Raw genomic sequence first — 13,249 nt, 5'->3', positions numbered from 1 at the left:
CTGGTTGGGCTCTCTCACCTTGCACCCCCTGGGCGAAAGGCCTATAGCCACCTATGATCAGGAATGGATCGGGTTGTTTTGCAGTCTGTAGTGGTCGACCTAACGACCTTGCTACCCCGAATGTATTACAGAAGATTATCCATATTTACAGAGCTTGCACCGCGTGACACGGTGACACAGTCATTAGCACTGTTACCTCACGCCTCTGGGACTACACTGTCAGAAAAAGGGTACAGACCTGGTACAGTTCTGTTCCCCACTGTACAAACATGGTAATGTGAAGTGGCGTCACCAAATTGTCCGTGTGTGCGCTTTGGGCTGGCGCCTTGCTGTTATTCCCTGCTTTGCTCCGGACCCCCTCGCCCCAGAATAGGACAAGCCGGTATGGAAAGTGGATGGATGGAAGTTTGCAGCATTATTATAATTAAGAACTCAGAACGTGAAATAAGAAGATGAATGACGAACTGAACTTTCACTATATTTTTTCATTCTCCATAAAAAGTATTTCCTGTTTGTTTGCTGCATTTGTCAGACAGACCATCACAAAAAGTAAACATTCAAAATACATATAAATAATAATTCTGACAGGGTGGGTTTCCTACTTAATTTCGAAAACTATTAAGGTAAAACCGAGTGCATAATGTATGATTATGTGTGGGTCCTCTCGTCTAAAGGCGCTCTTCTGCTTCGTACAAATAAGGGAGACTGGGAAATGGATGGACGTTTATCACCTGCAATCGCTGAACGTAAACGCTAGTCGGCGTTAGACGCCCGTCTCTCTTAAAACTACCCTTCCCATGAAGCTTGTCATATGACAAAATATCACATGATAAGCTTGTGGTTGTTTCTAAACTCAGCAGAATGGAAAGATTAGTGTATTCTAGTGTCTGAGTTATAGCTTGCGGAAGACTGAACATCTGAGCGAGTTCGTTTCCAAGGTGTGTTTACTTGTAATATGCAAACGGTAAAACCACAAGTTCTATAATGACTGCTGTGACTTGACTTGCACTTGATCGTTTTACCGTTACCGTAAGGAGAAAATAGTGCACGAATTGAAGTTATTGCAGTTATGCTATTGCATTGAGAATGAAATATTCGCTTCGGGTAAATTATGATAAATATAGGCCTACTTCCGTTGAAAAATAACCAAGAAACAATATTAACATAAACGAATCTTATTGTTAAGGTTGAGAAGGAGACGTGACAAAAATGTTAAGTAGTGTATCCTGTTTTCTTCGTTTTGTTCTAAATCCTCCAGTTCTAGACTAAAGGTACTAATTAATAATGTAAACGTAATTAAACTAAAGAGGTGATATCATATTTCAAGGTTTACGGGAAAAGAGGTGCCTAAAATCGGTATACTTTTAGCGACAGATTTCTGCTGTAAAACGGCATCAGTTAGGTCATTAATCTTATACAGAAACTTCAATACTTTTTAAAAACGGCTTGTTACCTGGGGAAAAGTTTTTAGGAAGTTCAACTGCCGTTTTGGGTTAGTCTGTGCTTGAACCTCCCAGTAGGTCAACTACAAGGTACAAAGGTGAGTAGAGGGTGTACTGATTAGACTACTGAAGATTATAGACAGATTTAGGTTATTGCAGAACTGGCTTTTTTTTCTGTGTAGTGTATGCATTAGGCTATTTCCAGTAAAATACTAAAATCCGCGCTTGTAACTAAACCTGCTAGTTAGAGCTGACTGCTGGAGCATCATGTCACTCTGTCGTTATTCAGCAATCACATCTAAAAATAAGGAGCAGTAATGGCTTTATTAACGTGACTCTTTCTCGATTTTTGCCTTGCAGGGATTTACAGCATTCCACAGATGGCTTCCCTCATAAACAGGAAACTTACAGGGCTGGTGGCTGCTACTTTCACCCCGCTTACTGCCCAAGGGTACGCGCTCCCTCTGCTCTTGCTGTAGTGTTTTGCTTTCTGCTCTCTGTTAACTTCAGTCTCCATTCGGCAGTGAGCCCAACCTGCCTGTGATCGGTCCCTACGTCGACTACCTGGTCGAGAAACAAGGTGTCCTGAATGTGTTTGGTGAGTTTGGGCAGACGTGTGTTACAAAAAAACATGCATTGACTTGTTTTTGCCTGTACAGGAAGTCGTTCAACTTACGACATATACGACTTGTGACTTTACGGCCGTTCCGAGAACGCAGATATGTGGTCTGGCCTGCGGCATGTCTGCCAGCGCCAGTGTTGCCCAACGTGAATATATGACAGTTTATGTACATTTGTTTCCATATGTGAATTTTTTTATGACACACTAAACTACATCCTGTAGTACGAACCCGGGTTCGATCCCCACTGTGACATGTTAGCTGTCTGTGATTAGGAGACCCAGAGGACACAGGTTTGGCCTGTGTTTCGTTGGGTGGATGTGACTCTTTATACTCAACTGATTGGTTAAAACAAAATCGTGGTCTGGACTTTTACTCTCTGGACCAGATTCACTCAACTCTGGCTGTTTGTTTCCTACTCTTTCCCTTTTAGTGAATGGGACAACAGGGGAGGGGGTGTCTCTGTGCACTGAAGAGAGAAAGAGACTGACAGAAGAGTGGTGTAGGAGGGGCAAGGGCAAGTAAGTGCGAGCGTGCGAGCGTGCGAGCGTGAGCGTGCGAGCGTGAGCGTGCGAGCGTGAGCGTGCGAGCGTGAGCGTGCGAGCGTGAGCGTGCGAGCGTGAGCGGCTCATGGTGCTGTCCTTTTCAGACTGAATCAGGTGATCGTACATGTGGGCTGTTACAGTCTCAAGGACTCTCAAGAACTGGTAAGAACTTACCTCAACTTATCAAATGCTGTGACAGACCACTTCCTGTATACGCTGTTCGTTACAGCAGCAACCCCATCTGTCCCTGCGCCGGGCAGTGGTGTTACACAGTGTTGGTGGACCCCTGAATGCTAATCGGTGCCTCTGCCACAGGCTCGCCATGCAGCCGAAGCAGGGGCTGATGGGATAGCTGTCATCGCTCCCTCATTCTTCAAATCTGCTACTGCAGGTCTGTGCCTTTTCTGTGAGCCGCATCTTTGTGTGTCTTTGTTGTTTCCCCCCTGTTCTCGATGACCCCCTGAATCGGCGTGTCCTGGATGAATTGCAGCTGCCGCGTGCGTCTGTCTATTTTCCTCTTCCCGTTTCAGATGGCATTCGCCGGTTCCTCCAGGAGATTGCTGCTGAGGCGCCAACTCTGCCGTTTTACTACTATCACATTCCTGCCGTGACGGGGCTCAGCTGTGAGTCCTTGGCTTATTTTAGCAGACTGCTATCGCAGCTGCAGATATGGCTCCCTGTCGGCCAGAAAAGGCTGCTGGTAGAGAAGCTCACTTACTGCCTGCAGTCAGATGCAGGTGTTTCAGTAACCAGCTCATCACATCCTTTGCCACTGCTGTCCTTTATTCAATACCTGACCTGATGTGAACTCTGCCTTGGAGTACCCACGCTTTTCTCATCCTCCAGTGCGAGCCAGGGATGTGCTGGAAGGGATCGATGCGCTTATTCCCACCTTCAGAGGGCTGAAGTTCAGCGGCAGTGACCTGATGGATTTTGGCCAGTGTGTGTCTTATGCAAAACCACACTGGTCGCTGCTTTATGGCGTGGATGAGGTCAGAATGTGTTCTGTATAGCTGTGCCCGCTCTGTGCCCCGTGCTGTATGGCTGTGCCCGCTCTGTGCCCTGTGCTGTATGGCTGTGCCCGCTCTGTGCCCTGTGCTGTATGGCTGTGCCCGCTCTGTGCCCCGTGCTGTATGGCTGTGCCCGCTCTGTGCCCTGTGCTGTATGGCTGTGCCCGCTCTGTGCCCTGTGCTGTATGGCTGTGCCCGCTCTGTGCCCCGTGCCGTATGGCTGTGCCCGCTCTGTGCCCTGTGCCGTATGGCTGCATAATACCGCATAATGCTTTCAATCCACTGCTTTCCCCCTTCTGCTTCATAACAGCCGTGACCGTCTGCCTGCTCATTGCTGTTCCACTGCGTCTCTGCATGCCACAAGCTGATTGGCTCCCTGAATGTCGCTCCATTCCTGTACCGTCATTTGGCCCAGGGACCTAATCCGTGTCCGTCAGTGTGCCTCGTCACCATTCTCTGCCGGTACTGCATCAGCCCGCTGTAACGCTCACGGCTCAGCCAATCGAGTGCGTGTCTGGAGGTGACATCACTGCTAGCTGCGTTCCCTATGTTTGTGTCGCATTTTGCCCTGAAGGGGGATTATCTCTCTTTCGACTTACAGCAGCTGCTGGCGGCGTTATCCATGGGTGCCGACGGCGCGGTGGGGAGGTCAGTCTGTACTTCCGAAATCCCCCCCCCTCCCCACTTTGCTCTGTCTCCCCATATTAACTATTCAGCCTGACCTGGTCACTTTATGAGCTCGTACAGCACTGTGACCTCACTCAGACATGACTGGCCCAGTCCTGTGCTGTAGATTTGTTCAGGTCAGTAAGTTACAGCTATTACAGTAATCAGCTTTATAAAGGGTTAGTTGATTGACCCCTTGGCCTCGGTTAGCCTGCCATCCCAGCACTGCCGCTAACGTCGGCCTGTTCTCCTCAGCACCTTTAATTACCTTGGGCCCCTGGTGAGCGGCTTGCTGACGGCCTACGGCAAAGGGAACGTCAGCCAGGCCAGGACTCTGCAGGTAGGCGCCCGCATGCCCGGCGTTCAGCTTTACTGCCCGTTGTACCCTGAAGCTCTGACTGCTGTCCTCTCGTTCAGTTGCAGATGCAGGAGTTTCTGTGCCCCGCCGTGAAGCAGGGTGAGTGTGACCGTGACCGTGTGGCTCGTACACCTGTCTGGGGGGTGGATTCTGAGGGGCTGGGTGCGAACCTGCTTGGCGAGCCGTGCAGTGCCGAGCCGTGCACTGCCGAGCCGTGCAGTGACGAGCCGTGCACTGCCGAGCCATGCAGTGACAAGCCGTGCTGTGCTGTGCACCGTCTGCAGGTTTTGACGTGGCCATGAACAAGCAGTTGATGAGCACGCTCTCCGGACTGCCTCTCGGCCCCCCCCGCCTCCCCTTGCTGCCCTGCCCCGCTCAGCTCACCCTCTCCGTTGCGGAGCGAATCCAGCAGGTCTCCAGGGAGCATCGCAGCTAACAGCGGAGGTGGGATGCAGCAAGTGGAGAATATCCCAAAATTGGGAAGCACTGCGTGCCCCCTCTTTCAGCTGCACTCAAACGTTCCAAGCGGCGTTGTGACATCGCCCCCCTTGCCAAGGCATTAACACATGATCAAATCCTGCTGTGTCTTTGTATCTGTTTACAAAAGGAACAAGGGAATTTTTAACAAGATTTTTTTACAAGCGAACATACTTTATATAATCTGTATCAGTTTAGTGGTGTCTCCATGTTCATTTTCATTCATAGCAAGTCAAGCTCAGAGCTGAGATATACAAGTTCTCAGTTACCAGGCCGTTTCTGAAACATTTCAGCTGCTACACACACGGACACTAGATGTCACCTTTTTGATGTCTTCTGTGAGCCTAATTCACTGTCTTTCTTGATGTTACTTTTCATCTTTGAGTACTATCCTAATCATTTCACCTTAATCCTTGAATTTTGTTTTATTCATTATCACATATGTACTGTAATATCTAAGAGCTGCTGAACAACTAACGGATACAATAAAACATACAGTCACTAAATACCATGAGTGATACTGCCTGTGTCTGAGTTTAGCCGCACTGATTGTGGGTAAGGATTCTCCGTTTGTCTAATTTTTAGAATTATTTGGAAAATGAAAGAGCTGGATAAGCAGTTACTGATTTGATTTGGGTATGATTTGTGAAGCCCTCTGATGTGGACATTTTCCATTACCCACCTGCATTATACAATCAATATGGAGTACCAAGTGTTCAGTGATCAGATAATTACTTCAATATAATGATATTAACAATGAAAGCAATACAGGATTTAGTGATATGTAGCAAGTACAAGTAGACTGAAAATGAGACACTAGTTTGTGGGAAACTGGCTGCATTTTCACGTGTTAAGTAACACAGATTATCGAGCAACATATCACACTTGATAATGTAGCATGCAAGTATGTACCTGGTTCCCATGACCTTAGCACTGGAAATATGTCAGCAAAAGGTTTTATGATGTTGCAGATTGATGCTAAGAAAAAGTGTCAACTAAATGAATATTTATTTTATACACTAGTTCTGTGCATTTGATTTTGAACTTGTGTAACGCATATCGCAGGAAAATCTTAAGCTGTGACACCATAGAACTCGTCTTCAGATTTTAACCACTTTTTGAGAATATTACGGCATTATCAATATGAAATGGGTTTAGTTTAAAATATGGATAATTCTACAGTAATTATAGGATATCACATGTTAGACACCTGAACACTGCATTAAACACTGTAACTTCTAGAAGTGAATGTTTAAGTTATTGAACAGTTATTCAATAACTTATGTAACAAAGTACCAAACAGTCCAATTATTTTACCTGTTTGATGTGTTGCTATCATGAACCTTTTTTCAGGCTGCGGCTAATTGCACATTCCCTGTACCCTTGCAGCTTATACATATCTAAATTGAAGCAGTTACCCATTGTTGTAGGAATATCAATGAAAATCTGGAATGTGTGCAGACATTCCGGAGCCCTGTGATCCAAGGGTAACAGCAGTGCATGTTACAGACTGTGTGATGTGCTCTGACACGCTACATGCTGAAGCCACCCAGGTCATGTGACGGAACCTTGCCTGCCAATGAGGGCTGCCTATCGGGGTCAGGGCTGGGGGAGGGGCTGCTTGGCTGTTCCCTGGCACCTGGCTCTACAGAGACTATCGTGGGCTTTCTATGCACAAATATATTGGTTAAGTGGTCAAAAATGTGATTTGTACAGAAAGCTTGGATGTCATGTGATGAGATTTGATTCTGATTCTAGGTCATCAAAAACTAGAGGAAAAAAATTTGAGAAAAACTGAAAAATCAGCAAAAACACTGACAACAATATGCTTCTTATTTGGCCTCAGTTCCTCTTCCTCATAGCACTCATGGGTTAGCAGGCAGAACACGTGACGTGATTTCTACACTTCCTGTTGACCTGCCTGAAAACTGAAAGCAATGTAGGTATCTGACCAGCTCTCTGGTCAGATAGTGAAGGGAACAAAATCCATTGTGCTTTGAGTTTCTGGTACCTTAAGGGGAGATTTCTTAATAGGAGATTACAATCACTGACTAAACAGATCTTGAGATTGAAACGGCAAGCCAAGGACACTGATTCTGCGTGCGATTGAGCGTTTTTTTTTTGAGCTTCTCAGATCGAAGCTTCTTATAGGAAGCAGGGTATTCTTTGAGTGAAAATGTCAGCAGATGTTGGAATTGATGTCTCTCTCTGACAACTCCAATATTTGAAAGACCCTTGATCTTTTTCAGAGTAGGTGCAATGAGCGCACTCTTCTGAACGTCATGGGGGTGTGTCTCTTAGTCATGTGACCAGATGTACTGGAGTAACCTGAGGGATGACAAGGATGAGCAGGGATGTGTGTCATTTGACTTTCTTTCATTCTTTTTTTTTCTTTGTCTTCCCTTTTCCCCGTTTTTATTATTTTGTTATTCTGTATAAATAATGTGGCACTGTATACACAATATATACACTAATGTAACGTGCCCTGGGGGCGTCTCTGTAGTGAAAGGTGCTATATAAAAATAAATTGAACTGAATGGAGCTTAAGATCACTGTGGATGAGCTTGGAACACGTATCTAAGTGCCTGTTTGTTAAAAGGAAAAAAAAAATACTAGACATTTTCCTTAAACCTAAAATTTTCAGTAGAGATTCACTAGTCAAGAGGCATGTTAAAATTAACCTGCTGAAAGGACAGTGTATATCAGTGTATATTTTTACGTTTTTGCATTTAGGACCAGAATTCCAATGGTTTAAAGTCTGTAAAGTACCCACCCTAAACCACAGTTACACCTACTAGTCATAATGTACACTGAATAACTGGACTGCCCTGGACTGTGTGAATTGTATATTGATTTGTTTAAATACATCTGCTAAATGTAATGCAGCCCCCTAGGGCACCAGCATCTGAGAAAGCACCTCCTTACCAAACCGGCGAAGTAGAAATGGGAGGTGAAGTTTGACGGTGCGCCCCGTTGTGACGCTTGGCTTAGGTGATGTGTTAGCTTCAACCGGCACTTGGTCGTAGGCTGAAAGAGTCAAAGTCAAAAGTCAAAGTAAACTTTATTGTCATTCGTGCCACATAGTTTGACAGTGCATGGTAGAACGAAATTGCGTTTCTCCTGGCTCCATGTGCAAAACAAACAGAAATACTACAGGCTACACAAAATACACACAATACAACACAGACCTACACAGAGAACAGAAGTACATGGAGAACTACTATTCAGCACAGAGGTAAATCTCGTGCAGAGTAAATAGTGCTCAAAGTTAAGATTTGCAATTTGAAAGAGTCAAATATAACGTACAAAATGATGGATATAATAGCATGTTTCCTTATTTTAAAAGTAGCAGGACGTATACAGTACACATAGGCAGGGGTGCCGTAAGGGGGAGGAAAGCTAGGACGATTCCAAGGGCCCCTGAGTGACAGGGGCCCTAAAAAATTAGGAAAATACCTGGATTGGTTTGGACTGGGGGGCCTAATATGATATGCTTTCATGGGGCCCAAAATCTCTAGCAACGCCCCTGCACATAGGACACAGAACAATAGCAGAAACAAGATTTACTGTACGTCTGACGTTCGAGTCTGATTACAATTACTGTGTCACTTATTTTTGGCCGGAACCTTTTTTTATACAAATCACGTTGTACTTTAAGGGCGGGCGTAATTGAGTAACACACCAGCATCACTTCCGGCCAACTCAGCGTCAGTGTTTTCATTGCGCTGGTAACCTAAAGTACTTGCTGCTGTAGCGATATCAGGAGGGGCGAGTTTTGTGTAACTTACAGATTTGTTTTTTTGGGATAGTCAGAACAATTGGCTTAAAATGGTTTTGCTGACAATGATCGCTCGGTTGGCCGACGGGCTGCCTCTCGCCGCCTCCATGCAGGAGGATGAACAGGTTAGATTCAATGTTATCGCGAATGAATGTTCAGCTTCAGTGGCTCGTTGAATATCAACAATTAACGTGTCCTGGTTAATAAGATGGTATAACATGGAATGTTAGTAATAGGTGTCAGTTTCAGATATTACATATTCAGTTGTTATATATGTTTCTTGATATGACTCTGAACAGTGGTTTCCCGATTGTTGGGAACCTAGCCATTTGTCTTGCACTAGCTGGCGTGAGTCAAAAGTTGCTTTGTAACTTAAATGAAGAATCGGTAACTCCCTGGCGTGACGTGGATAGGCAGTACTGTACTGCACTGCTGTCAGATCAGGTGGTCACCTTCTCTGCACTGGTCCCTGATGTATAAGCCACTTAAAAATGTTACGTCATCACTCTGATAGAAGCTATTATGCAAAACTATCGCAAATATGAATTGTATAGATATCGTAAATATTTTTACAGTGGAAGTTATCTAGCAACCAAACAACTAAACCTTTTAAACCCGTTTTTTTGAAAACTGGTTTCTCACAATGTGCTTCTCTTTCCCCCGCTCTCGTGAAGGGAAGTGAAAAGGTTTGTGACAAATACGGAAAGATGAAAATTGATTCGGTGAAGTTTTCTACACTGCCTTGTTCTTGGGAAAAATATATTTTGCTAATAAGCTAAAATGATTTTGTTTGAAAAACTGTTGCCGGTGACGCGGGGCTCAGCTGGGCCGGGACCTACAGCAGTACCAGAGCCAGGCCAAGCTGCTGTTTCGCAAACTCAACGAGCAGAGCCCCACACGCTGCACATTGGAGGCCGGCGCCATGGCCTTCCAGTGAGTAGCTAACCTCGACATGCCAATCACACCCCTTTGTGCACCCTTACCCAGGTTAACAATGTTCTACATTTTCAATTTTCACTTTTACATATTTATTAGAAATACACTCAATATTCTTTGCATTTACAGTATGTTCAGTATTTGAGTACCTTTATTAGTCATCACCATAACTTTCTCTACCAGCTATAACAGGAAAGATCATTCAAGGCATTCTTTCGACAAGGGACATTAAATACATAGGATGAAACTGTTAACTGTTGCATTCAGAGTTAAAGAACAGCCTAGAATTTGATTATGCCGTCAACTTTTGACTGGTGGCTTATGCTGTATGGTAATACCATCTCATACTGAAAACGGAATGGACACCCCAGTCACTAAAGGGTTTCTTCCTCTGTTGTGTCCCCATAGCTACGTGATTGAGAAAGGCGTGTGTTACCTGGTCCTGTGTGAGGCGGGTTTCCCAAAGAAGCTGGCCTTTGCGTACCTGGAGGACCTTCAAGCTGAGTTCCACGAGCAACATGGGAAGAAGGTCCATAGTGTCTCACGCCCGTACTCCTTCATAGAGTTTGGTGAGGGCGATTGCGCCTCCTCCTGGTTGGCATGTGCTTTGAGCGCTGCTTGGCTCACCACCTTACCTGTGTGCAGTTTCCTCACTGTTATCTTGACTTGGTCTGCAGTGATGCAAGGTTTGAGGAGAGAAGTAGGACTTCAGATCTCAGAAGCTCCCAGCTCAGATCTTGGGAAGGCTCTCTGCTTTTACCCTTGAGCAAATCGCTTAACCCAAATAACTCCACGTAATAAGCTTATGCAGCCCTATGATTTGTTTTGGATCATTGTCATGATGCTGATACAGAAAGTATTCTGGCGCCAAACCATGGTTGCTGCTGAGGGACTCGTCTATTGTGTGTTTTACCAGATACCTACATCCAGAAAACGAAAAAGTCGTACATAGACAGCAGAGCACGTAGGAACCTCGGCAGCATCAACACGGAGCTCCAGGACGTGCAGAGGATCATGGTGGCCAACATCGAGGAGGTGCTGCAGAGAGGGGAGGCCTTGTCCGGTAAACAGCCCTCGCTCTCCAGCACATACCTCATTTTGCCCTTGGTTGTAATCAGCTCTGCGCTACTAGGCTAACATTAATCTGCTAAAGTTGTTAGCGTAGCAGGCTGATAATGGCTGTCGTTGTTTTGTCGCCCCCTCCGCTGTCCTCCAGCTCTGGACTCCAAGGCCATGAACTTGTCCAGCCTGTCTAAGAAGTACCGCAGCGACGCCAAATATTTGAACACTCGCTCCACCTACGCCAAGCTGGCCGCCGGCGGCGTCTTCCTCATCATGCTCATCGTCTACGTGCGCTTCTGGTGGCTCTGAATTGGGGGGGGGCGGTTAGGACCTGAGGGGGGTGAAGGGAAGGCAGAGAAGCGGGATCCAAGGAGGTCTGAAGAAGAACGTCCAGATGGAGGAACAGAACATAAAAGGCTACGTTACTACACCAGGATCCATCCTGCTCTTCAGACTGTCAGGCTGGATGCCTTTCTGTTGGTAGATCGACACAGATCTGTAATTTACTATTAATGTTATTCTTAATGCTGGGTTTAATTGACAGCAGCACAACATGTTTGATAATGGCTGATGTGTATGAGTGTGAGAGAGGATCTGGTTTAAGTTAAAGAGGATGTGCGTGCGTGGACGTGCTCTTTGTGTCAGTCTCTGTGTCTAAACACTAATGGGTGCCTCACCTGCCTCAGCTTTTGTGCTGCATGGCAGCGATGGGGGGGGGTGATGAGGCACCTGATCTGAGTACACCTGTCTCTGTGCTGTGACTTGGTCTTGCTGAAGATTTCAATGGGAGTTTTGTGTCATCTTAACAGGAGTCATGTTTACCTCGAGCACAAGGGACGTTTGTCATGTCTGTGTCTGAGCTGATGACCATAAGTGTTACCGGACTGGATTCCCATATGTATAGACTGACAAACTTAACGGTACATTGTAAAAAGTTTACATATATGGTATGTTAAAAAAAAGCAAGAAAACGACATTATTAGCAGTTTGAAGCAAATATGTACATGAGCAAATGAAACCTGCAGTTACAAGAATAAAGTTAGCGACTGGCACAGATTTTTGTCGCTGGATAATCAAGCCGAGTATTATTATGAATCTAAACGTGTCATTGTTTTGGTATCAAGTTCCATTTACAGTCTCTAGTCAAATCTGCGGCTTTGGCACCCAAGAGTGGCCGTTTTCAGTGAGGAGCTCCAGGTCATTGGAGGTCCCCACATGGTCACAGGCGCTGTGAATGTAGCGCACGGTATCGCCCCAGTCAGTAACCCCGCAGTGACGGCGAAGGATAATTGCTCGGTGTTAACTATAAAGTTAGATCACAGTCAACTACTATTCCAATCTTTAAATTATTGTTTAACATATTTAATAGCTTACTATATTTTTTTTGCCGTGTTTATGCTGCGCTTTGCAGCTTTACTCTGGTGCAGTGTGTGTGGCCCAGTCTGCCCAGTAACGTTTTAAGGTTACGTCGTGACGCTCTGCTTTTGCATTGGCTGCCACGCGCAACAATGTATGGCGTGTACAGCTAACATCGACTTTTCTAAAGCACTGTAGGTACTTGTTTAAATAATAATAATAATACAAATATTTGCATAAAGAAGCAGTTTTGTATTTAAAAATAAAATGTGTGCTAAGAATCATGTTTTAGAAAAACAAGTTTGGGAAATATAGACGTGTTAGTTCATTGGAAGGAAGCACCAAGTGTGTAACAAACTTTCCCGGCACCACTTCATATAATTTTATCATTTTAAATATCGAAGACCCCTGTGAAGTTCTGACCCCCTAATCTGTACGGTATCAACGCTGCGATGCGACCAACAGCGGACGCCCCCTCCACATGACTGCAGCGCTCCGTCTGCGCCAGCAGGGGGTGCTGTGTATCGGGGAAAACATGCCATGTGCTGTATACTTTTTGGATTGCGGAAGGCTCAACCGAGTTTGCAATTATGAACTCTCAGGCAAGTGTATGCCTTACAGTTATTAAAAATTAAAACCATTATTTCAGTGTATTATGTAGTTAATGCATAAAATGATGTGAAAACACTCACTGAGTGAAATAATTAACTCGCTGAATCCGGAATCGGTGATAACTTTTTTCCTTTTTCCGGTTCAAACGAATTATAACTTTTAAAAGGCACATTGACAAAGTCTTCAGCCCGAAGTCCCCAGAGAGTGAATCTGATGTGGCAATGAAGGAATCCATCAGAGAGAGCGATAAACCAGACTCAGAGGGGACTGCATCTTCTGGCCGGCACTGGGTGGTACAAGGTCACGTACATTAGTGTAAATTCAAGCAGATAGTGGGACAGCACAGGTAGACAGGCAAATTACAGAACAAGCCAGCAGGTAGGCAGA

General features: G+C 45.3%; 2 protein-coding genes across 2 annotated transcripts; both read left to right on the top strand.

The window, feature by feature from the left end:
- Positions 1-802: 802 nt before the first annotated feature.
- Positions 803-5,624, top strand: npl (N-acetylneuraminate pyruvate lyase (dihydrodipicolinate synthase)). Its single transcript, XM_023843762.2, has 12 exons — positions 803-938; positions 1,803-1,893; positions 1,967-2,040; positions 2,496-2,583; positions 2,712-2,769; positions 2,923-2,998; positions 3,138-3,230; positions 3,454-3,599; positions 4,219-4,265; positions 4,539-4,623; positions 4,701-4,740; positions 4,926-5,624. Exons 2-12 carry the CDS (start codon positions 1,823-1,825, stop codon positions 5,075-5,077), a joined length of 930 nt encoding a protein of 309 aa, XP_023699530.2. The 5' UTR covers positions 803-938; positions 1,803-1,822; the 3' UTR covers positions 5,078-5,624.
- Positions 5,625-8,786: 3,162 nt separating this feature from the next.
- sec22bb (SEC22 homolog B, vesicle trafficking protein b) lies at positions 8,787-11,971 on the top strand. Its single transcript, XM_023843593.2, has 5 exons — positions 8,787-9,021; positions 9,720-9,829; positions 10,241-10,401; positions 10,749-10,895; positions 11,049-11,971. Exons 1-5 carry the CDS (start codon positions 8,947-8,949, stop codon positions 11,201-11,203), a joined length of 648 nt encoding a protein of 215 aa, XP_023699361.1. The 5' UTR covers positions 8,787-8,946; the 3' UTR covers positions 11,204-11,971.
- Positions 11,972-13,249: the final 1,278 nt, after the last annotated feature.

The sequence above is a fragment of the Paramormyrops kingsleyae genome, chromosome 15 (assembly GCF_048594095.1).
Source record: "Paramormyrops kingsleyae isolate MSU_618 chromosome 15, PKINGS_0.4, whole genome shotgun sequence".
Classification (NCBI taxonomy): Eukaryota; Metazoa; Chordata; class Actinopteri; order Osteoglossiformes; family Mormyridae; genus Paramormyrops; species Paramormyrops kingsleyae.
Note: the sequence above shows the minus strand (reverse complement) of the source record. Positions and strands in the feature narration are given on the sequence as shown.